We start from the raw sequence: 25,370 nt of genomic DNA on the forward strand, positions 1-25,370 counted from the left end.
ATCATGGGTTTCTTAACTCTGTGAGAGTTTCTTCATTAACAAAGGACAGGTTTCTAGAGCAGCAAACACGGAAATCGTCACTCTCCACTTTCTCTGCGCCATGCATAACTTTAAAAAGCTTGATTATATCCTCCTTTGCTCGCCTTTTTTTCAAAACTAAAAATCCCCAGATGTTGTAACCTGGCCTTTTAAGGGAGTTGCTCCAGCTTGCAAGAGGAAGAAAATCACCCCGTGTCAATTTGACTTCGAATGTTTCCCTAAAAGTAATTAAAATGTTATATAAACCCATGGTCCCACTGGTTTCCTACCTGGACCCTGAACTGAACTTTCCAGTCTCTTACTAAAGCTCCATTTGGCTCATTAGACCAAATTTCCATTGAATTTCCATCCTAGAATATCATTCTCCGCCCAGAACTATCCTCTGCTGGGTGGATAGCACACTTGGTTAGACTAGAGCCTGGTGCTGATAACACCAAGGTTGCAGGTTCGATCCCCTTCAGGGACAGCTGCACATTCCTGCATTGCAGGGGCTTGGATTACATGATCCTCAGGGTCTCTTCCAGCTTCATGATTTACGGTATTTTGGATGTGTCCAAAATACCATAAATCAGTGACTAATATATGATATGTCAGTGACTAAGATGCTCTTGTGTTTCACTCCCTAATTTAGCTTTTCTGTGGTGAATTCAGTCTTTCATAGACCTCAAGACCTCTCCTTTGCACTGATAGGAAATACTCCCACAAAAAATCTGTTGCATACTCAATATTATACTGATATTATATTGGCTCTGCCAGACGATTTCAGCATACTACTTCTGTTTTTTGTTCTCTAAATAAGTATGTCTTGCTCAGACCTAATTGAGGAGGCTTACTGCAACCATGACCAAGTGCCATTTTGGAGCACTGCTACCTCAGCAGCCTTGTGGTTCTGAAAAGTACCTCAAAGGTCATCTAGTCCAGCCCCCTGCAATGCAGGAATCTCAACTAAAGCATCTATGACAGATGACCATCCAATTTCACCTAAAATCATCCAGTGAAGGAGAGTCCACCACCTTCCAAGGGAATCTATTCCACTGCTGAACAGCTCTTACCATCAGAAAGTTCTTCCTGATGTTTCATTGAAATCTTTCTTGTAACTTGAAGCCATGGGTTCAGGTCGTACCCTCGGGAGCAAGCAAGAACAATCGAAGATGGCTATCGAGTCTCCTCTTTTCCAGGCCAAACATACACAGTTCCCTCAACCCATTCCGATAGCCTTGCCATGCCACTGGAAAACTACCCTTCAGATAGGCACCAATTGTACTTCTTATTGTACACCACTTTGGTATTGTTTTAATGAGATACAGTATATATGGCATAGAAATATGTGGTATATTTTAAATAATGATGGTCAGAATTGGCCTCCCTTAGGAAGAAGTTGTTATTCTGTTCATTCTTCCTCTTGTTTGGGAAAGGGATTTTCCTGTCATTTTAGGAATAAGAATAAGGATACATTGCAATGATTTCGTTGGACTTTCTTTCCTTTGTTCTTAAAGTACTCTCAAGACTTCCCACCTTCATTCAAGCAATTTTTGTATCTCGTTCTCTTTGATATTAGAGAAGAAATGTGATGAGAAAACCACCTTTTCGGATGGTTCAACTGGGCAGCTGAACACTGAGCAGCATTTGAATAAAGGAGGTTCCCACCTAACTTTTGGGTCGGACGGTGCAGGTATGCTTCCTGTAAAGAAGAAATACATAAAGTATGTGTAATGGTTCTAGGGGGTTGCTCGTGCGTAAGTCGTCGCCACACCTGACTGAGTCACCTGGGTGAACCCTTTCTGTCCAGACAGCCACCCATCCGTGGCTGTCTCAATCGCTGGCAGAATCCGTCAGTGGGCGTTTCTTGAACTTCTTCCAGCAAAGAAGTTCTTTGACGCCCAGTCGCCTCCTACTCTCCCTGCGCGGAAGTCTTCTGCGCAGGGAGGGTGTGGGCAGCGGAGGACCCGTGCTCTCCCCGCTGGTCTCCGGTGAGGAGTCCAGGAGCCTTCTCTCCGATTCCCCCATCTGCCCCCCTTCTCCACTGGTGCTACGCTGATTTCCTTCCCCACCAGATGGGCTGCCTCTCTCCCTACTGGGACCCTCTCCGGCATCCCTCTGGAGCCTTCCCTCCGCCTCTGGCTCCGATGGCAGTATGTTAATGGCAGGAGCAATAAAACTTGGTTTTAGTTCCTGTATGTCAATGAAAGTAAAGAAAGAAAAGTGGTCCCTTGAGTCAAACCTTCACACGTTCATTGGGCTGATATTAAGATCACGAGATTGCACACAAACTCCCCGCCCCCCATCGAACAACCCTATGTTTTTAATTTTATAATTGTAATGATTTTTTTTTATTTAGTTGTATTTTAATGGCTTCTAATGCAATCATGAGATGTTTGGGGTTTGTTGTGAAAGGCATCAAATAAATCTGGGATGGGGAACTTGTGGTCCTCCAGATATTGTAGTTCAGCAACTCCCAGCATCCCTGACCACTGGCCATGTTGGCAGGTTGGATGATAATTTGATTCCCACAACTTCTGGAGAACCAGAGGCTCACTAACCCCAATATCAGGGTTAAGATTAAATAAATCTGTGAGTCACTTTTGACTCATTGAGTTAGTTTTGACTCACACATGATTTGCGTACCCTGTACATGTTAAATTTCTTTTTTGTTATCATTTTTCAGCATTGCACATCCATCACTAAGGAGGAAACTTTTCCTATGGCTTACATCAGTGTGTATTAAGAGATGTTGGGCAGCATGCAAATAAATTGCTGTGCTAGCAAAGCAGGATCCCACCTCCTCCAAAAAGGGGGAAAACCCCAAAAACCCTAACAAGGAACATTTTTAACTTGGCTTCGTCTGTTTCAGACTGCCCTCCTGTCCTTATGTGACTTGCCTTGTGCTTTTTAACAGGAGGATACAGTGCCTGTGTGACTGCTGAGCCCTCCAAAAAAATGCCCAGCTCCCTAAAGGAGAGCCGTAACCAAATAATCCGATCAGCCTACCTGAGTGACCTCAAGGTGGCTCTGGACCAAAGCAGCTTCAGCAGTTTCTTTTCAGCCCTGTCAGCATACAAGAAGACTGATGACTACGATGCCATGGTGTCTGTGGTTGCAGCCCTCACCACAGAGAAGCCAGAACATTTCCATCTGCTACAAAGCAAGTATCTGCCTGATTGTTTTTCAGAGTGTCTTGCTGTCCGCATAACTCTGCTCTTTCCACCCACATGTTACTAAGCCCGTTCCTCAGTGTGGTGGGGCAGTGAGTTCAGTTGCCATCGCTGACAAGCTGCGCAACAGCCGTGGCTGAACTTCTTTATGGCACATCAGTATCAGATATGGGTGGGGGAGAAATTTGCATTTTGATCCGAATTTATTTCATTTGAAAAGGTTTGCGGATTGAAACACATCTAGGCTTTGAAATTCACCTTTCCAACCAGAAGCATGCTGGAAAATACATAGGTTAAGGGCAATAGTTCATATACAGCAAAGGCGCCTACTTTGATATCGGCAGGCAGGGGGTTCCAAAGTGTGGGTGCTGCCACACTAAATAATCGAGTTCTTACAAATGCAGGTATGGATTTGGATAGACAACAGTTCCGCTAATAAGCTCATCAGCCTCCACGGAGGTAAAAGATTAAGTGCCGTGCGGAAGAGGCACTCTGTCTTTTCATCTCACTAGATTACTTTAGAAGCACCTTTACACTCAGACAAGTTGACTCAACAGGCCAGCTCTGGATCTTGTATAGTCATCCTTGACACTAGACATATTTAACCAGAAAACTGCAAGGCTCCAGACTTGTCATAGTTGACCTCTGTAGGTCTAAGACAATCATGCAATATTCCTTACTGGTTCCCAAGAGGATTTCCCCAGCATGTGTTTTTCAGAGGGCAGACAAGAATGCAATCATTTTTGTTGCTCTTTGTGTGAATATGACATTCAAAGAGTCTTTCTGACTAGTAAAATGATTCCGCCGCAGTAGCTAGAAACCAGAACAGGCTGGATTTAGTGACCAGCCAAGAGGGGTTTTTTTGTTGTTCTTGGTCTTGATCATTTTGAAGTGTTTTCCCCATTCCCCTGGAATTCTCTGGTTTATAACAAGCTGGCTCCAACTGTGTGTGCATGTCATTATTTGTTTATGTTCACAGGGTTCTCCATGTTTGTGCGCCCCCATCACAAAAAACAGTTCAGACAGATGTGTAAAGAGCTGACTGGAATGAGTTGCCCTGAGGAGAGTGAGGAGGCTCTGTTACCAGCACAGGAGGAGGGCTCTCTTGGCTTGAGGGACTCAAACTGCACGGTGGAAGAGAGTAAAATTCAGGATAAAGCTGCCAGCCCAATCCCAGGTTTGAGTTGCTTATTTCAGTACAGTTTCCCCTCCTCCCCAAAGAAGTCTGCTCCAGGTTTTCTTCTTTCCATCCACCGATAAGGGAAATAAAAAGAAGCTGTAGGCTTCTCCTGTTCAATGAATCAGAGGAAGATTATCACAAGTTTAAGGATAAGATACAGCAGCCTGGATTTTTTTTTTTTTGCAGTGAAATTTGCTGCTTAATAGGAAAAATGCGGCACCCCCAACCCTGGCACAACCAGGAAAAATGAGGCAGCAAATGTGGCCTCTTTGTTTGCTCACCAGATAAAATTAAGTTACAGGTAGGTAGCCGTGTTGGTCTGCCGTAGTCTAAACAAACAAACAAACAAAACAATTCCTTCCAGTAGCACTTTAGAGACCAACTAAGTTTGTTATTGGTATGAGCTTTCGGGTTCATGCACACTTCTTCAGATAAACTTGTTCAGGTGTGTATCTGAAGAAGTGAGCATGCACACGAAAGCTCATGCCAATAACAAACTTAGTTGGTCTCTAAGGTGCTACTGGAAGGATTTTTTTATTTTTTTCTTTAGATAAAATTAAATATTGCTCGTCAGTACCTCTTTTGTGTTTACTCAGACAACTAAGGAAGAATGAATTAAGGATTAGCTGTAGCCACAAATCTCACCCAGATTTTTGGGTTGTGAGTATATTATTGTAAAACGGCCAGAGCAGGCTGACGAAGGCTGAAAGTGTCTGAAGCTGGCAGTTCACACTGCTCCTGATGTGTTACATATTTTTGTTGACTAATGGTGCAGGGCATTACTGCCATAATGGATAACTTACTTTCAATGACACATCTAGGCCGAAGTGTTCTTATCTACTGTCTCTCCCCCCCCCCCCCAAATACCGGTAGTTTCCTGATTACTCATCCAGAGAATACAGATGCTTTGGTGTTGCCCCACCTACCAGAAGGAGGCAGAGCAGTTTGTAAGTTTGACTCCTCCGTAAAGATGTTTTCATCTTCCCAGACCAGTCCTATTGCTCTCTTCTTTCACACTACAATATGATAACAGCTACAACAGCTACCTAAAGGCAGTTCACGGCCCCAGATCAGTCCTGTCTCATGGTACGAAACAGGTTCTGTGGTGGAACCTTTTCCTTTTCTTGGAAGCATATGGTGGGCATTCTATCCAACTTCTTCAGGTAGTATCAGTGTAAATTATATCATTTTGCTTATACAGTGGTACCTTGGTTTAAGAACAGCTTAGTTTATGAACAGCATGGATTAAGAACGCTGCAAACCCGAAAGTAGGTGTTTTGGTTTGTGAACTTTGCCTTGGAATAAGAACATGTTCCACTTCCTGTTGAGCGTGTTCCATTTGTAAATTGAGTCCCCCGCTGCTATGGGAAAGCACGCCTTGGTTTAAGAACGCTTTGGTTTAAGAACGGACTTCTGGAACGGATTAAGTTTGCAAACCATGGTACCACTGTAGTTGCTAATAACACTGGTTTTAGCTTGTTCTTTGAATTGTGCCCTGGGTTTAGTTGTGTTGGCTTTTGTCTTCAAGGAGAAACATGTTCCTGCTCTTCGTATTAGCATTTGTGTCCTCCTGTGTGTCTCCCAGCAGTGGTTATCCCATTGGACAGCCAAGATAGTTTCCATCCCAAATCCAAAACTGAAGCCCAGTTAAACTGGACCTATATAAATTTTTCATCTGAATTAAACTAGAGTCGATTGGCCATCCCTCTCTTGAGTGTCCAGGAAAGGAATGTTGGCCATCAGCCCTGTAGTTATTTAAATTGTGGAGCCAGTACCATGTGTCCTAATCCTGGAGGATGCGTGGTATAAATAAGCAATAAATAAATGGAAGAAAAAACTGCTCATACATAGTTGTGTGTGCTTTTTGAGATGTAACTGTATCATCTCCTCTGCAGATTCCTCCAAGAGCGAGATGCTAGAGAAGATCCTAAGTAATGCCACCCCTATAAGTAACTTGGAATCACAGAACTCCAAGGGAGGTCCAAGCAGTGTCCGCACACCCATGGATTCTGACAGTGTGCCCATCTCACCATTAAGGGGTATGTAAATATTGGTTCAAGGGACGCGGGTGGCGCTGTGGGTTAAACCACAGAGCCTAGGACTTGCCGATCAGAAGGTTGGCGGTTCGAATCCCCGCGACGGGGTGAGCTCCCGTTGCTCGGTCCCTGCTCCTGCCAACCTAGCAGTTCAAAAGCACATCAAAGTGCAAGTAGATAAATAGGTACCGCTTCAGCGGGAAGGTAAACGGCGTTTCCGTGCGCTGCTCTGGTTCGCCAGAAGCGGCTTAGTCATGCTGGCCACATGACCCGGAAGCTGTACACTGGCTCCTTCGGCCGATAAAGCGAGATGAGCGCCGCAACCCCAGAGTCAGCCACGACTGGACCTTTACCTTTACCTTTACCTTAAATATTGGATCAGGTAGAAGCCCTTCTTCCTTCAAAAGAAAGGATACCTCAACTGCATCAGAAATACAGTGTGAATGCAGTAGCTCAATGACAGGGCATATGCTTTACATGCACCAGATCTCAGTTTCAGTGTGCTGCACCATCAGCTAAAGGACCTCAGATTTTAAGGGTGGGAAATATTTGGTTACCTAAAGCCTTGGAGAATGTATGAGTCAAGAGTAAAGGTAAAGGTAAAGGTACCCCTGCCCGTACGGGCCAGTCTTGACAGACTCTGGGGTTGTGCGCCCATCTCACTTAAGAGGCCAGGGGCCAGCGCTGTCCGGAGACACTTCCGGGTCACGTGGCCAGCGTGACATCGCTGCTCTGGCCAGAGCCAGAGCCAGAGCCAGAGCCAGAGCCGCACACGGAAACGCCGTTTACCTTCCCGCTGGTAAGCGGTCCCTATTTATCTACTTGCACCCGGAGGTGCTTTCGAACTGCTAGGTTGGCAGGCGCTGGGACCGAGCAGCGGGAGCGCACCCCGCCGCAGGGATTCGAACCGCCGACCTTTCGATCGGCAAGCCCTAGGCGCTGAGGCTTTAACCCACAGCGCCACCTGCGTCCCAAGAGTAGACAGTAACAAATTGGATGGGTTAATGGCCTCATTAAGTAAATAGGAGCTTTATATATTCAGTTGTCTAAAGGCGTTCCAACCTTGCCACTAGCTGCTGTTGCCAAAATTTGAGAAGAAGACAATTCTATTAGTTAGTTCCTATCTGTGTTCATTCTGGCTTCTTCCCAGAAGAGGCTAGAGGTCAGAGTGTGTTTTCCTTCATCTCTGCAGTCCTCGGGGAGCTATAATATCAAACAGCAATAAATCTGACAGCTTCTGTTGTACGTATTTTATCTTTGCAAAAAAGGCCATTACTGTGTAGGGGGGCAGTACTTCAGCTGCCAAAAGGAATCCATTTCTTAACAGTCATACTCTTTTTCATTTTTCCAGAAGGGTTCCAGTGTGGAAAATGCGAATCTGAGCATAGTGTGCCTTTTAAATGCCAGCTGTGCGACTTCACTTGTTGCAAATTGTGCTGGGAGAGTCTCCTAAAGGTCGGTTTTGCTTGTCGAAGTTTTGCTTTCTCCTTTCCTCAAAACGACATTGTTTGATTGGTTTCCCTGTTCACTGGTAGAGCAGCTACTTTACAATACAGTGGTGCCCCGCAAGACGAATGCCTCGCAAGATGGAAAACCTGCTAGACGAAAGCGTTTTCCGTTTTGGAGGCGCTTCGCAAAACGAATTTCCCTATGGGCTTGCTTTGCAAGACGAAAATGTCTTGCGAGTTCCTGCGGTTTTTTTTTCCTTCCCTCCGCCCTTTTTCTAAGCCGATAAGCCGCTTATCAGCTGATCCGATAAGCCGCTAAAAGCCGCTAAGCTGCTAATAGCGCTAATCCGCTAAGCCATCAATGGGCTTTCTTAGCAAGACGAAAAAACCGCTAGACGAAGAGACTCGCGGAACGGATTAATTTCGTCTTGCGAGGCACCATCGTATTGTAATGGAGCTATTTTCCCAGTCATAGCTGGCAGGGTTAGTGCCAGATTGGCAGTGTCTTTGCAGCACCAGCATCACAGCTTTGTCCCTCCTCATAAGCCGTAGTAACAGTGTGATAGGAGGTCAGGTAAGCAGCTGCATCCTGCCCTGCTCACCACTACTGGCCATTACTTACTTTCCCTGCCTCCCAAGATGTGTGACTTGCACATTTTAAAATCTGTTTTCAACTGTGGAGTTGTTACAGTTTTCCGCTGCCAGAAAAAAATGGGGTTGTTCTTGTGGTCCATTGCAGCCACAGGCCTCCTCTCTCTCATGAGGCAGTGGCACAAACAGGCATGCACAGAGCTTTCAGAGCACCTGGTCACTCAGCTTGATTCAGGGAGTGTGCATTGCAGAGAAGGACAATATGTGGTTTTCCATGTTCGTTCTTTGGAGCACATGAGTCAGTCATCTGGTTACGCATTGAAATGGTATGGGTTGCAAGCTTTAATCTCTTGATCAGTTTAAATTGTGTGAAATTTAAACTTCCTTACTGTCAGAACTTCCTGACAGTAAGAGCTGTTCGACAGTGGAATTTGCTGCCAAGGAGTGTGGTGGAGTCTCCTTCTTTGGAGGTCTTTAAGCATAGGCTTGACAACCATATGTCAGGAGTGCTCTGATGGTGTTTCCTGCTTGGCAGGGGGTTGGACTCGATGGCCCTTGTGGTCTCTTCCAACTCTATGATTCTATGATTATATGAAATTACAGTTGAAAAAGGTTCCCTGTTTCATGGTAAGTATATGCAAATGCAATTCTTCTCTGAGCTATCACTGTTCCGGTTAAGCTGATTAATGCGAGAAGATAGGATGACTGAGGGAGCAGCAAGTACAGGGAGTTACTGTTAGAATTCCTGCTCCATGATTGCAGTCATGGCATTGTTGTCTATCACATGACGGTGTATATTTTGACTCCACAAAGAGGGAAGTGACAGAGACAGGATGTCTGTGTTACTGTGTTCCGTGAAGTGGGACTATTGTCCTTTGTTCTTTCTCTTTGCTGCCTGATGCTAGAGAGAGAGGGAGCCATGTTGCAGTGTTCCATGTGTGTTTATATGTAAATAAAGTAGATTAGCCAACATGCTGAGTTGCTGAGGTCTGTCACGCAAGTTGCGTAGACTCTGCTGATCCCTAAGTGTGCCGATGTCTGTTAGCATCGGTTGCTGTGATGTTCAGGCAGAAGAAAGCTTTTGAAGCTCCCGAACAAACGACCAGGAGAGAGAGAACATGCCAGTCAGGTATGTGTCTCTACCAGGGTCCTACTCGAGTGTAGGCTGAGCTCCTGACAGTTACCCCCCATTTAATCATGGAATTGCAACAGTTCCAGAGAAAGAAAACCACCAGAGTTGGCAGTGATCCTTTATGCTTATTTGAAACAGCTTGTTGAGTAGGGGCTCCTGCCAACCTCCCACCCCGTGTCCCATTACATCTCGCCCCAAACCCTCATCCCCTTACACAGCTTTTACATCCAATCCCCATCCCCTTCTACCTGCCACCTCCACCCCATTGCCAATCCCCATCCCTGCACAGCTCTTTCCAAACTCCCTGAAAGTTCACCCCAAACTCCTCCATGTGACACAGCTCACCCAAAACTTTTCTGCCCCTCAGAGTGTGAAGCCAACCCCCTTTCTTACAGGAGTAATGCGCCAGGCATGATTGGGTCTTGAACCAAGCAGCCCTGGCAGCCAAAACCTAGCTCTTCTTGTCTCACCAAGGCATGGTAGGTCATCAGGAAGTATCAAGCCAGCTCTCTGCCCCTTCTGGGCACCAACAGGGCAGTAAGAGAAAGCATCTAATCATCACAGTGAAATGAGGCCTATTTAGGTTACCAAATACAGTGAGCAGCATGTGGAATTATGCCTTCAGAAAGTTCTCCCTGACAAGTGACCTGTGAGTTGGGTCCTTGAAGCATTCATCTTCTTTCATGAAGTGCCAACAAAATAACATGCATGGTCAAGCAGCATGGCCAGTTTGCAAAAATCAGCTAATGTTTCCCCTGATGGGAAAGAACCTGACTCAGACATTATCAGGGGGTGTGGGAGGCAATGCCAGTGAAAACTGAGGTCAGCAACTGTTAACCAGAACCGCGGTGAGTTCACTTCTTTAACACCTTTGGAACGGTTTTGCTTCCTCCTTTCCTAGACTGGGATTGCATAAACGAAGCAGGAACTTAGAACTGAGCTCTAAAATCCAGAGTTGGGCAATGCCTTTTATTAGAACTAATCAAAATGTCACAAACGTGTGGCAGCCTTTTGAGTTCGTCCAAAAACATAGTGAAGGGGAAACGTGTGTCAACTTTATATTTTTATTAGAATAATAAATCATTGAATAACCTGTCGGATGAATAAATGCTTCATAAGACACCCAAAGTCTGGTGTGTAACCCCTATCTGTCCCAAACCTTAAATAAAATATGAAGGTTCATGAGATAAACGAAGAGCGGAAGATAATTAGAAATCAAACTGTTAACTAAAGTTAGATTATCTCCCTCAGTTGGCCAAGCATTCTGCAAGCTTTGCATTGCTTCTCTATTGTGGCTTATTGGTCTATGAAGTTCATTAAAAGAGTTTTTTCACCCTCTGGTAACCTTCAGTTGGAGAAGCCATTCTGCAATTCTTGGCTTTAAGGAAGCAAGTTTTTAGATTTGGCTTTTAAGTACATGACTGACCCTTGTGTGCTTTGCTTTTATTTAAGAAACTAGGTGCTGCTGCCCCTACCTGTTCTGCCACCAACTCTGCTCCCCCCCCCCACCTGACCAAACACCCCTCCCTTTACCCCTGACCTATCCTCTATCGCCAAACCCCTTTAAAGAAGGCGGGTGCTTTAGAGAGTCATTTGCAAAACTGCTCTCTGAAGTGCCTTCCTCACCTGTTAAACTTCTCTGGGGACGCATGTAACGGGGATGATGGGGAAGTGCTTCAGAGCAAACTGCTCTCTGAAGCATCTCTCCCCCTTCCCATTAAACCTTCCTTCCCCAGTCATACATCCTTACCAGATCTTGGAAGCAAAATGAGTGATATAATTTGGGTTAATCATGTGTGAGTCAGATGCCACAGATTGAGCACCGAAAGCTTACTTCTTGTTGTTCTTGGCCCTTTGTATGAGTTCTTGGCAGAATGGCAGAAGTCAAACATCTTGATTGTTCTTAGTGGAGTTGCTCATGTTGGGCAGTGTTCATTTTTTTTCTGTTTTCTGCTTCACCCCCACCTCACCCCTCAGGTTGCCAAGAAGTGCCCGGAATGCAAAGTTGATACCAAGACGAGACATTTATCTATGAATTATTGGCCAGATCCCCAGTGAGAGAGGTATGCATTGAGGCAAAAATAGCCCAGGACCATGGAAAGGAAGCAAAGTGTACATTTGTTTTAAGCAAGCTGCTCTTTGTTCTCTGAACTGATGTTGCCCCCTCTTGCCGCCACCCTCTTGCTGAAGTTCCTCCACCAGAAGAGATTTTCAACACACAGCAGACGTTTTGAGAATCAGCATGACCTTCACGATGAAGGTGAAAGGACAGAGTGATCTTTAGGATTACAGTTCCCCTGATACTCTCAAACATTCTAACACTTTTGCAGCTGTTGGGCTCTTAGAATGACGTTTTTACACAAAAGCATAAAATCATTTTTCTTATAAGAGTCTCTTCAGTGAGGCAAGATAATTATGGCTTGTCTCCCTGTGGACAGTTTGTGACTTCCATGCCTTCTTTGTAAAAGCAATCACTTTGTAGGTGCTAAACAAACTCTTTGAGGTGTTGGCATGCCTTGTGATCTATTGGCCAGCTGCCTGCCAAAAGAGTTCAGAGAAACTGACCAAATGAAAACCTCAAATTGAGGTGGATTATCTGCTCATTAGAAGGCTGTGCGTATTGATAGTCAGCTGTCAATTTTGATAGTTGATAGTCAGTGTAATTAAGTCCTAATTAAATAGAAAGCCTCTGAATTTCGCTACTTGTGCCTCGTGTCGGAAACTTCTGTTGATAAGAAGGGATTCTTCTCTACTCTGCTTTCTGATGCTTCAGAAGGATTTCTGCAACAACCAATTGGTTCTGTTGCAAAAAATAGAAAATAAATGGAACAATTTTAAAGTACATTAAGTGCTTTTATATTTTTATAAAGTGCAAGTATTTTTGTGAATTGAGAAATTGCCTCAGTTTTCAGAAGTGGGAAATAGTACGTGTTAAACTATGTCAATAAATAAAAATCGCATTCGCCGTGTGGCTTCAATATCAGCAGCATTCCAAACATTGTGGACAGCATCCAGTGATGGCCGCCCACTTGCACAATGGATATCCGCTTTTACAATCAGACTCCTGGTTTCTCTTTTCCCCACTCCAGCCCTCCACATAAGAAAATTAAGAGTTTTTTGCTTATGGTGTGTCACTTGGCAATAAAGCATGTGGGTTAGTGGCTTCAGAGGTAAAGCTAAACAAATGTGGTTGCATTCACTTACTGAAAATAATGCAGGGTTTTGTGGGAGATCATTGCATACGGAGGAGAAAAAATTGTGTATGGAGCAACTGAACTAATCCAGAATGCGGCAGCTAGACTGGTGACTGGGGGCGGCCGCCGAGACCGTATAACACTGGTCTTGAAAGACCTACATTGGCTCCCAGTACGTTTCCGAGCACAATTCAAAGTGTTGGTGCTGACCTTTGAAGCCCTAAACGGCCTCGGTCCAGTATACCTGAAGGAGCGTCTCCACCCCCGTCATTCACCCCTGAGGTCCAGCACCAAGGGCCTTCCGGTGGTTCCCTCACTGCGAGAAGCCAAGTTACAGGGAACCAGGCAGAGGGCCTTCTTGGTGGTGGCGCCCTCCCTGTGGAACGCCCTCCCACCAGATGTCAAAGAGAAAAACAACTACCAGACTTTTAGAAGACATCTGAAGGCAGCCCTGTTTAGGGAAAGCTTTTAATGTTCGATGTATTATAGTATTTTAATATTTTGTTGGAAGCTGCCCAGAGTGGCTGGGGAAGCCCAGCCCGATGGGCGGGGTATAAATTATTAAATTTTATTTATTTATTTATTTATTTATTTATTTATGACTACTGAATACTAGGGAAACAGTTATTTGAGGAGGGTGAGCAGAGCCTTCCAAGGTCTTAGGCATCTCTTACACTAAAATTTAGGACTCCTGGGCATCTGTTTAGTGGGCAGGGGACCAGTGCTGGCAGTTAAGGCTACAGTGAATGATAGTGGATGGGGAGCCAGTCTGTGCACCACCTCTGATTCAAAGACGTCTCTGTATGCAAATAACCATCCTTAACCATGAGAAAGACTAGAACAATTGTCCTGTGCTTTCTGGCTACAGACCATCTCCTCCACCTCTCCTGACCGAGAGCAGTAGGGTCAATTCTGTAGGGTGCTTCTTTGCAAGTGCTTTTCCTGTAGCGAAGTTGCTTAGAGAGGAGGAGCACCTTGCAGGATCAGTGCCTCCACTCAACAGACGTTGCACCATCAGGCTCCTCCCTTCTGGGAACATGCAGGTAACGGTCAGGCAAGTCTTGGCCTTTTCATTGAGTTTTCCCACCTCTTGCCTGCTTTGTGTCCCACTCCTTGACAGTCTCAGGTTGCTCTGGGCCACCCATCCCAACTCAGAGCAGTCCATAGAGGTCTCAGCCTGACTCTGCTGACAACAGAATCTCTTTATAGGCCCGGTTTGGCTCAGGCCCTAGCCAAATCCACTGCACAGTTCGAATAACTAACTTACAGAACACAAATACACCCACCTAATTTTGACCCTCTTGGAAATAAGTTCAGTTGCTTTCAGGGAAATGGGTGAATTCTAAGAATTTTCAGGGTGTGGTCTTAACCTTTGCAAAGTAGTAGAGGCTTTTTCTTTGATGCCATTTTGCAACAAAGAAAAATAAATTGCTTCCAAGCGGCAGGTTGGCTGCCCGCAGCAGCCTGGCCAGATTCCTGGTTCAGAATGCCTAGCGGGAACTATGCTGCACCATGACATTGCCCTGTTCCTGGGTGAATTCTTGGGTGGTTTTAGATGGGAACTGGATTAAATCGTGGAGGATAGGTCTAGCGGTGGCTATATTGTCCATGACAGCTAAATGGAACATCCGCATTCAGGGACAATATACTTCCAGTAGAAACTGGTTCATTAGGGCAAAGGGGGCAGTGCCTGACCAAACTCAATCTGCCCTCAGCCAGCCCCCTACTATGCCCAGTCCAGTGGGTGGCATTGGCTGTCAGCTTCTTCCTCCATAGACTCAGTGTTACACTTGTGCAACTCAGCAGCAGGGAGGATGGGAACGAAACCAGAATTTGTTGGCTCTGGCTCCATCTACTGTTGGTCTCCCTACATACTCCGTGCCTCCCAGGCTCCACTGTATATCTCTGAATACAAGTCGCCAGGGGCAAGCAACCGGTCCTGAGAGATCTTCATTGGCTCCCAGTACGTTTCCGAGCACAATTCAAAGTGTTGGTGCTGACCTTTAAATCCCTAAACGGCCTTGGTCCAGTATACCTGAAGGAGCATCTCCACCCCCATCGTTCAGCCCGGACACTGAGGTCCAGCGCCGAGGGCCTTCTGGCGGTTCCCTTGCTGTGAGAAGCCAAGTTACAGGGAACCAGGCAGAGGGCCTTCTCGGTGGTGGCACCCGCCCTGTGGAACGCCCTCCCACCAGATGTTAAAGAGAACAACTACCAGACTTTTAGAAGACATCTGAAGGCAGCCCTGTTTAGGGAAGCTTTTAATGTTTGATGAATTACTGTATTTTAATATTTTGTTGGAAGCTGCCCAGAGTGGGCGAGGTATAAATATTATTATTATTATTATTATTATTATTATTATTATTATTACTGGAGAAGACAACTCTCTTCATGCCCTGCTTGTGAGCTTTGCAGAATCACCTGGTTGTGGAAACAATTTTCTGGACCAAATGAACTGTTGGTTTGGTTCTGCAGGGCTGCCTTATGTTCTTATAGACTTAAAGGGTGCAGTTGAGGGGTTTGTATGCTCCTTGACTATCAAGCTGCCTGGCATCAGGGAGAAGCCCCAGGTTAGGACCAGTCTCCTCAACGTTCATTTTCCGTAAAGGCTGCATTCAATAATGTGATCCGATGATCTACGTTCTGAAGTGAAGCAGCCCTAGCAAAGTTTTGCATTATGCCTCTAAATGTGGGTCAGCTCTTAGAGAAGGTGAGAGCACAGAGAACAATGAAATACTTTTTAATATTTCTATTTAAATGGAAACCTTGCGAAAAATAATCACACCCTAAAAAATATTTCTCATTTATGCAGAGTGTTCCTCAAATAAACCTGGCTTGCTTCATAGAGTAGCAGCCCATGTTAAACAGAGTGGCAATATTTTTGGGTATGGCTATTGAGGGAGTGCAGAATCTGAGAACTGGCCCCAGAATTCCCTCCTACAGAGCACACTTCTCGGGTGATGTGGTTAGGTCAGCTTGGTCCAGAAAGCCTCTCTTAGAAGTGAGTTGTATGTCTTATGCCTTTTTCAAATGATAAACAAGCCCCACATCTCCGGCCAACTGCAGAGATCAGAAGGACCATTCTATTGCAAAAAAATAATGAAGATGTTGAGGGTTTAAAGCTGTTCATGATATGCATGTATTAGCAATGGGTGTGTGTGTCATTTTGTTCTTATTTAAAGGCCAAACTGCCCAATTCTCACTATTCAAACTTCTTTGAATTTTGTGATGCAGTTCGGCAACCAAGTAATTGTGCAAGGATCCATATGGTGGGATATAAAGTGTGCATAAACATTTGTATGTTAGTAAAAACAATGTTGCATTAAGGGAAATTGCTTTGCAAAAATGTGTATATTGGGCAAAAATGTAAATATTAGGAGAAATGTACACTACAGTGCTGACGGATTTTCAAACTGATGTGAAGAACTGAACTTTAGATTTTAAAAATGAACAATTCAGAAACCAAAACTCGCCTATTCATGCTTCCGTGGCACGCACACAACCCTCCAAATAAACATAGTCTAGTCTACTGAATGACTGACCAAAAGCAACTCTTCTATGAGGCAAGATTTTGGCGCTGAATAATTAGTAGTTTCTAGTAGTGTTTACTCATGGGAGATAGCGCCAATTTACGTAACAATAACTAACTTGCTAGGTAGCAGCTGCCCATTCCGTTGCGCTCAAGGCTGGAAGGATTCTTCTATGCACTCTTATTACAAACTTGATTTTCCAAAGCCTTATTTATTGCCACATCAGAGAAGTTCACCCACTAACTCAGGATTCATCGTCTGGTGGTTTTCATGTAGCGTATTTAACCACATGGCCACATGGGTTGCAAGTTCCATCCAACTATGATTTCATCCGGCACTTTTTTATTATATGAGTTTTTATTTGCTGTTTATGTCTTATCTTGGAAGGCTGCCATGTTGCCTCTTTTGCACATGTTTCTTTTAATATATTTAGTCTCCTTGACTCCTTGGTGTGTGGAGTGCCCCAGGGTGCGATACTCTCCCCGATGCTTTTTAACATCTTTATGTGCCCCCTCGCCCAGCTTGTCCAGAGTTTTGGGCTGGGTTGCCATCAGTGTGCTGATGACACCCAACTCTATTTGTTGATGGACGGCCATCCTGACTCGGCCCCAGACACACTGATCAGATGCTTGGAAGCTGCGGCTGGATGGTTACGTGGGAGCCGGTTGAAGTTAAATCCTCCGAAGACAGAGGTCCTGTGGCTGGGACGGGACGATATGGGATTGAGGGGGCAACTCCCATCTCTTGCAGGGGTGCAATTAGTGCCAGCACCGTCCATTAAGAGTTTGGGTGTAATCTTCGATACCTCCCTCTCCATGTAGGCGCAGATTGCAGCTATAACAAAGGCGGCATTTTTTCATCTCCACCAAGCTAAGCAGTTGGCTCCTTACCTCTCTCGCCCTGACCTAGCCACTGTGATCCACGTGACGGTCACCTCTAGCGTGGATTATTGTAACTCGCTCTACGTGGGGCTGCCCTTGAGACTGACCCAGAAACTCCAGCGGGTGCAGAATGCCGCAGCGAGACTCCTTACGGGGTCTTCGCTGCGATATCACATTCATCCGGTGCTATACCAGCTGCACTGGCTCCCGGTGGAGTACAGGATCAGGTTTAAGGTGCTGGTTTTAACCTTCAAAGCCCTATACGGCCTAGGACCCTCGTACCTACGGGACCGCCTCTCCTGGTATGCCCCACAGAGGAACTTACGGTCTTCAAATAAAAACATCTTGAAGGTCCCAGGCCACAGAGAGGTTAGGCTGGCCTCAACTAGAGCCAGGGCTTTTTCGGCTGCGGCTCCAACCTGGTGGAACGCTCTGTCACAAGAGACAAGGGCCCTGCAGGACTTGACATCTTTCCGCAGGGCCTGCAAGACAGAGCTGTTCCACCAGGTCTTTGGTCAGGGCGCAGCCTGACTCCCTCCTTTGGCAATCTTTACAAAACTTTAGTTTATGGTTGCCATCAATTTTGATTTTAATTAATTTTTATAATGTTGCACTGTTTTAGTGTTGTTAGCCGCCCTGAGCCCAGCTTCGGCTGGGGAGGGCGGGATATAAATAAAATTTATTATTATTATTTATTATTGACTTAGAACACAGTGGTTCCCAAAGGGGGCAGTAGCGCCCTCTGGGGGGGCTACCTGGGGGGTGCTAGGGGGCAAATGGGCAACAGGGGGCATTGGAGTTGGGCCCTTCCAAGCACGATGGTCACTTAATTGTGATTGACGAGGTAGAGCCTAGAACGAAACATCTCCCTTGCCTCACATTTAAAGTTCCACTGCTCTTACAGCTTTCAAAACAATTTTCTTAAGGTTACGGTTATTTATATTTATGATTCTGAGTTGTCACAAGATAGTCAAGTTACAAGACAGTTGGGGTAATGGAAGAAGAACTAATTGAGCTACAAATTGACACTGAAGCCAAAGTTTAAGAAATCCTGCCCAGAGTTCTGGTGACAAAAGGAAATTCCTCTTCACTATCTTGTGGTTAAGAAGCTCCTTGTCACCTTTCCAACTTCATATTTGATGGGACATGGTTTTAGATCCAACTTCTCTCCAACCTCTCTCCAGGAAATCAACTCCAGATCACTAAATGTACTGATTCAAGCCTCCTGCTAAGGGATTTTAAACCACATACTGGAAAACTAGAATGTCCTCAAGCCCATCTATGGCAATAATTTACTGAGCAATAGGTTACTAAATGTGGTATAGAAGACTCCTGTTATGAGACTAACAGACTTTGAGAGGCTGCTATAACTGGTTAAGTTCATCAATTTTGCTGAATTAACAGCTAAATATTTTAAATTGGATTTTGAATAAATGCACATCATTTTGAAAACGAATTGTGTTATTATCTTCCTTAGTGGGTCATGCAAACTGCTTTTCTCATTGCAGGTCTTCGTTCCTTCTTAGCTAGGAGGGTTTTGCAGTTGACTGAACCAGAAGGAGAAGGGTCTGTTACTGATTCTGCTCTCTCTGTGTTGAGCGTGCCCCAAAAGCTTTCCCTACGGCTGACTTTAAGCCTGTCATGGTCATGTCGATCACACCACACCACCATCTTGGGATACAGAGAAACATCACAATTCCTCGGGGAGAATGCCCCACCTGTTGGAGATAAACGCCATCAAACCAGTAGCTCGCTCAGAGAGCAAGTTGGGTCCCTTCACTTCTTTCCTTCATACCACAAAAGAACAGTGACATCAGGGCCATTTTCAGCTTGAAAGTGGGTTAAACAAAGGGGTCACCAAGAAGCACTTCAAAATACAAGATTTTGAGACGGTGGGTAGAGAAAAGCTTTTCTCTCCCTCTCAACGCTAGACCTCGACCTCCAATGAAGGTGAATGTTGGGAGATCCAGGACAGATGAAAGGACTTCTTCAAGCAGCACATAGTTAAACCATGGAACTTGCTCCCACAGAAGGCAGTGATGGCCACTGTGGCATTTGCCCTCCTATGTGTGTGACAACACACTAGGTTCATAGGGAAAGGGTTAACCAATTGTAAAATGACTAACCCATGGGAACCCAGGGGGCAGAGTTAACTGTGTATAAGGTTTAAGCACAGAGGTTTTTTAGAGGGTTAGAGTTAGAGTTGTTGAGAAGACAGTGTGGAGTTAGACTAGAGAGGGAAGATAAGTCTGTGGGTTGGGCTAGTCTGGTGTGAGAGAGGGAGAGAATTTGTTAAGAGGAGTGAGTCAAACAGTTGAGACAATCAGTCAGAAGGTATTAGGAAAGTATAGACCAGTAAAGAAACTAAAGTTAAGATACTGACAGGAATATTATCTGAGAAACCATAAACTTGTCAATGTTTGTAAAATAAACTTGTTTTTTTGGTTCACTTTTAACAACTGACTGGGCTCAGTGTTTTACCAGAGAGTAACTGGTTGGTGGCAGCGGGGAAGCGATCGCAGTGGTGGCACAGGGATCAATAGACCGTTAAACGTCCAGGGACCCTGTGTGATCGCCACAGCCACCAACTCGGATGGCTTTAAAAGAGGATGACAAAATTCATGGAGGAGACCGATGGCGGCTAGCTAGGATGGCTGTGCTCTGCCCTCCACAGTTGGAGGCAGCGATGCTTCTGAATGCCAGTTGAGAAGAGAGTGGTATTGTGCTCGAACTTTTCTTGCGGATTTTCTGCAGGCATCTGGCTGGCCACTGTGAGAACAGGACTAGATCCTGCTGGCTCTTCTTACGCTATTACAGGAGACCCTAACGTCCATAATCATGGTTAAAGGAAAGTGGCCGTGGGCACATCGAGCTCTGTATAGCCAGGGCTGTCTTAAGTATATCCAGTGCCGTGGTGCAAAGATCCCTCTGGTGCCGCCCTGCCCGAGTTGCTGACCTTTTTACAGTGCTGCCAGCAGCTTTGCGGGGCTAGAGGAGGCGGCCAGCAGCTGGAGGGCTGCTCTTCTGGTGGGGAAGAGGCGGAAGCTCCAGGCGTGGCATTGCTTCAGCAAGGCGGGCGAGGGCGGCACCATGCCCAGCCTCTGCCTCCTCCCTGGCGCCCGTGCTGAGGTGGCCACGGCAGACAGAGGCTCCTGGCGCGGCACTGCTTTGGCACGGCATGGCGGAGGCAGGCGAGGGCAGCAAGCTGATGCCAGGAGCCTCCGCCTCTTCCCTGGTGCTCTCCAGAACTTGGTGCCCTGGCGCCCCGCACCACTTGCCTCTATGGGCAAGGCGTCCCTGTGTATAGCTGAGCCATTGGTTTGTAGCTAACAATTCTGGGGCATCCTGGTTGACTCAGAGCCTCTACGCGCTTTCTGCTCATTGTGCACCAGAACAGTTAATGCCCTGCTCATCTGATGCTGGCTCATTAAAATACCATACTTGTTTTTCGGAATTTAATCCCCGCCCCCCGCCAGCTGTGTAATGGAAATAAACATGAGTGCAAAATGCCTCCTGAGCTAGGGACAGGCTAAAATTGGGGTTTTGCTCTATGTAATACTGGAAATCTGTTTCAGAGTAATGTGTTTCTGACTGGCTTCCTCTTTGTGTTGTCTTTCACAGAATCATAGAGTCATAGAGTGGTAGAGTTGGAAAGACCCCAAGGGGTATCTAGTCCAACTCCCTACAATGCAGGAATTTCAACTAAAGCATCCATGATAGGTGGCCATCCAGCTTCTCTGCTTAAAAACCTCCAAGGAAGGAGAGTCCACAACCTCCTGAAGTGCAGAGTTCACACAGATTGTATGGGCTACATGACTGCATGTTGTCGTTGTTACATTTATTTATATCCTGCCTTTTCCCTGTACGTCCCTGTTTTATGGGATTTTTTAAATAGGCTACATTCCTTAGTAAGAATGGACAAGAGAGAGAAAAAGTGGTGGTAGCTTCAAGAAACACTGTCCAACCATCTCGTCCTCTGTCGTCCCCTTCTCCTTGCGCCCTCCATCTTTCCCAACATCAGGGTCTTTCCCAGGGAGTCTTCTCTTCTCATGAGGGGGCCAAAGTATTGGAGCCTCAGCTTCCAGGATCTGTCCTTCCAGTGAGCGCTCAGGGCTGATTTCCTTCCGAATGGAGAGGTTTGATCTTCTTGCAGTCCATGGGACTCTCAAGAGTCTCCTCCAGCACCATAATTCAAAAGCATCAGTTCTCTGGTGATCAGTCTTCTTTATGGTCCAGCTCTCACTTCCATTATTCCATTATTATTATTATCCATACATCACTACTGGGAAAACCATAGCTTTAACTATACGGACCTTTGTTGGCAAGGTGATGTCTCTGCTTTTTAAGATGCTGTCTAGGTTTGTCATTGCTTTTCTCCCAAGAAGCAGACGTCTTTTAATTTTGTGGCTGCTGTCATCATCTGCAGTGATCATGGAGCCCAAGAAAGTAAAATCTCTCACCGTCTTCATTTCTTCCCCTACCATGAAATCTAAACAAACAATATTCATTTAGTTATACCTAATGAAAAATACCATGAAATAATTACCTGTTCTAGGGCAGATTATGACAAGGCACATGATGGTGATTAAGTACTTAACCCGAGGTACCACTGTATAATAAAATATTCTATCCCTAACCCTCTTGCTGAACCTGTGGGATGATCAGATGAAAACTTTTCATTCCAAAGAACTTTTGACATGGACGCTGGCTGTGACCAGGATTTCCATAACTCAACAATGGAAAATGCAACCATATCTTCATCTTTATTTATGGTGCAGAAAACCTGTGGACTTTGGCTGTTGCAGAAAAAGTAACATAGAAATTGCTGGTCTCTGGAGGGATGGGAGACCCAAAGTGGTTCTGCCATGTCAGGTGGGACATTAGTTCTTAGATTTTGGACTTAGGTGCACAACACTCACTAACTGCTCCATCTGAGGAAATATGACTGTCTTGAGCTATTGTAGCTAACTTTTCTATATGCCCTTCCCGGCTCTTGTAATTTCATTTAATTTCCCAGTATTTTTGATTTGCATTTGTTGCTATATTTCAATAAGTTGCCCCCCCCAAAAAAACACTGAGCCAGTCTACTTCCCTCCCACATGCCACATTAGTCAATCTTTTAATATCCAGTGTATACCTTTTAACTCTCTCTTTTTTTAATGTAGCTTGATCTCATTTTTATTTACTATAATAGTATTTGTTGTTGTTTAGTCGTTTAGTTGTGTCCGACTCTTCGTGATCCCATGGACCAGGGCACGCCGATAATAGTATTTTATATACCTCTAAATCACAAAACATGTCAATGTGGTTTACATTGAAAAGATGGAAACCATGCAATAAAAGCATTTTAAAAAACACTTTCAATGAAAAAAGAGAGAGAGAATTAAAAACAAGCATCAATAAGCCGTTTTTGGGAGATGTGCTCTTAATTGACTGCATAGGCCTGGCGGAATAAAAAAAGAAGAAGCTTTCAGCAGGCATTTAAAAGTTGGCATAGAAGGCCGCTGCTGAATTTCTATTGGCAGAGCCAATGTGGTGTAGTAGAGTGTCAGACTACGTCTTGGAAGACCAGGATTCAAATCCTCATTCAGCCATGACTCTGGGTCACCTTGGGCCAGTCACTCACTCTCAGCCTAACCACCTTACAGGGTTGTTCTGAGGATAAAATGAGAAAACTATGTGCACCACTTTGAGGTCCTTGGAGGAAAGGTGGGATATAAATGCAGTAAATGAGACTGTTATAAGAAAAAAAAAACCAGCTCCTTTTCCCTTATGGGGCACCCAAGAGCCCATATAGAGTCCTTTTGTAGGTTCTCTATCGGCAGGAGAAAATAACAGAGGCCAACCAGAGATTATTGAGAAGCAAAGCAGCTAGTAAGGCTGATCTTTATTAAACTGTTGCAACAGGGTCCCCACTCACCCCACGCAGGAGGGAGGAGAAACCCAGAACAATGGTGCGCAAGCCCTTATATAGACTTTTGAAATTGCGGCTTCGTCATGCTGGCACATGACCCGGAAGCTGTACGCCGGTTCCCTTGGCCAATAAAGCGAGATGAGCGCCGCAACCCCAGAGTCGGCCATGACTGGACCTAATGGTCAGGGATCCCTTTACTTTTACCTGTAGCCCAAGACCACCCTCCAATACATCATGCATACATCACTGAAGGGGCAGTCTACAGCAGAAATCCTGTCTGGCAGGAAACCTATTGATGGGTTTACCTGGAGAGCCTGGCCATTCTTTTGTGACGATAAATACTTAATTCCTGAATCCAGGTCACGGGCTCGCCCTATTCATGCACGGATAGGCCCTTAAGACAGGATTTGTGAACAAAGAGCCAATGAGGAGGTTTTCCCATTTCCTTTGTCCTTACAGAGAAACATTTGAGGTCAATTTGGGAGAGACAGAATGGTTTCAGGACTTTTTTCTGTACTCAGACATTCGATGTATGTATGTATGTATGTATGTATGTATGTATGTATGTGTTTGCCTGGTACATTTATTTTTTATATCTTAGACCTTATAATTCTCACAACAGAGATGAAATAAAATATTTCACAGGACTGGGCTGATGACACTAAAGGCTCAGGCTGACATCTAATTTCCCAGCTAATGCAGAACAGCTGGGTTTGTAAAAAGTCCCTTGCTATCAGCATTCTCAGCCACTTGACTTCCTCATCATCACCACCAGAGTTATATATCAGCTCTTTCGGATGACAAAGCGGTTTTTTAAAGGAAGTTGCATATAAGGGCCTCTAAATCATAACGTCTCAGTCATCTATTCTAAACGGAACGCCTATGAAACCAGTTAGAATCATTCTGACATGTGTGGCCCCTTTCAAGACAGCGTCTCTTTTTATTTTAGACCTCTGAAAGGATTGTCACGGTGGCCTAGTTCTCATGAAGTGGTAAATCTGTGTCGCCTTGCCTGCAATGCATCAGGTGGTTCACATGATTTAATGCTCCTCATTCTGATAATCTGAATGAAAATGATCTTTAAAAATAAAACATGCTTGCATGTAGAAAACCAGTGTGTCAGTGGGAGAAGACAAGCTAGACTAGAACCCTTCTCCTAGAAATCCTAATTTTCTTTGCAAAAGGACAGGGGCAATTATGGAAGAGCATTCCACCACACGCACCCTCACTACGATCTAACGTCGGAGAGCCCTGCCAACACAGGTTGATAGGAAGACCTAGGATTATGAAGGGGTTCCGTTCAGTCTTTCTCAACAGAAATCAATCGGTGTCATGGACTTCTTATGAGGAAGGAAGCAATAAGGCTGCAATCCAGCTGATGGCGGTAGCAAACCTGCAGCTGGGAATGGTGTCTGAGCAGGAGATGTGTTTATTCATTTTTGCAAATAACTTCAGAAGAGCAATTCAAATTGGGGGAAATTGCAAGTCAAGGGAAGCATGTGTTTGTGTGTGCGTGTACACGCTAAAATAAAAAAAGGCACTTCTGCCGTGATCCAGTTTGAGTCACCCCACATTTAACTAACAGTGGAAAACATCAGGAGACAGATCGATGTCACAGATCGATGGCATCTTACCATACTTTGCCCATCCTAATGGTTACACTATGGAAATAAAAAAATTCCTTCCAGTAGCACCTTAGAGACCAACTAAGTTTATTGGTATGAGATTTCGTGCCCATGCACACTTCTTCAGATAAACTGAAACAGAGGTCCTCAGACCCTTATATATAGTGAGAGGGTGGGGAGGGGTATTACTCAGAAGGGTGGTGGGAACCCAATCTTAAACAACTCCTCACCCACAATAATACAACAACCAGACATTACATGGACACTGGTACCAGAGCCTGCAGTAAACCCAGATGCCAACTTTGCTGCCACATACACCCGGAAAACACCATCACTGGCCCCAACAACATCAAACATACCATCTCAGGACTATTTAATTGCTCATCTTCTAACATTGTGCATGCCATCAAATGCCAACAGTGCCCTTCAGCTCTCTATATTGGACAAACAGGCCAAACCCTGCGCCAAAGGATAAATGGACATAAATCTGACATCAGGAATCACAAGACAGAGAAACCAGGAGGAGAACATTTCAGTCTCCCAGGACATTCTATACAAAATCTCAAAGTAGCTGTCATCTTACAAAAGAATTTCAGAAAAAGACTGGAAAGAGAAGTTGCTGAATTGCAACTTATTACCAAACTTAAA

At 45.0% G+C, this 25,370-nt stretch overlaps 1 protein-coding gene across 8 annotated transcripts in view; it reads left to right on the plus strand.

Moving 5' to 3' along the window:
• RTEL1 (regulator of telomere elongation helicase 1) overlaps positions 1-12,561 on the plus strand; it is a 78,972-nt gene extending 66,411 nt beyond the window's left edge. For 7 of the 8 annotated variants that reach the window (XM_079978895.1, XM_079978894.1, XM_079978897.1 and 4 more), the window contains 6 exons: positions 1,598-1,711; positions 2,936-3,181; positions 4,171-4,368; positions 6,267-6,410; positions 7,759-7,862; positions 11,556-12,561. In XM_079978895.1, the coding sequence (XP_079835021.1) occupies positions 1,598-1,711; positions 2,936-3,181; positions 4,171-4,368; positions 6,267-6,410; positions 7,759-7,862; positions 11,556-11,636 (887 nt within the window). In that variant the 3' untranslated portion in view covers positions 11,637-12,561. The remainder of the gene's footprint in view (positions 1-1,597; positions 1,712-2,935; positions 3,182-4,170; positions 4,369-6,266; positions 6,411-7,758; positions 7,863-11,555) is intronic. The other variant, XM_079978900.1, reaches the window with a different exon arrangement.
• The last annotated feature ends 12,809 nt before the right edge of the window (positions 12,562-25,370 follow it).

Source organism: Podarcis cretensis (assembly GCF_951804945.1).
Source record: "Podarcis cretensis genome assembly, chromosome: 6".
Lineage (NCBI taxonomy): Eukaryota > Metazoa > Chordata > Lepidosauria > Squamata > Lacertidae > Podarcis > Podarcis cretensis.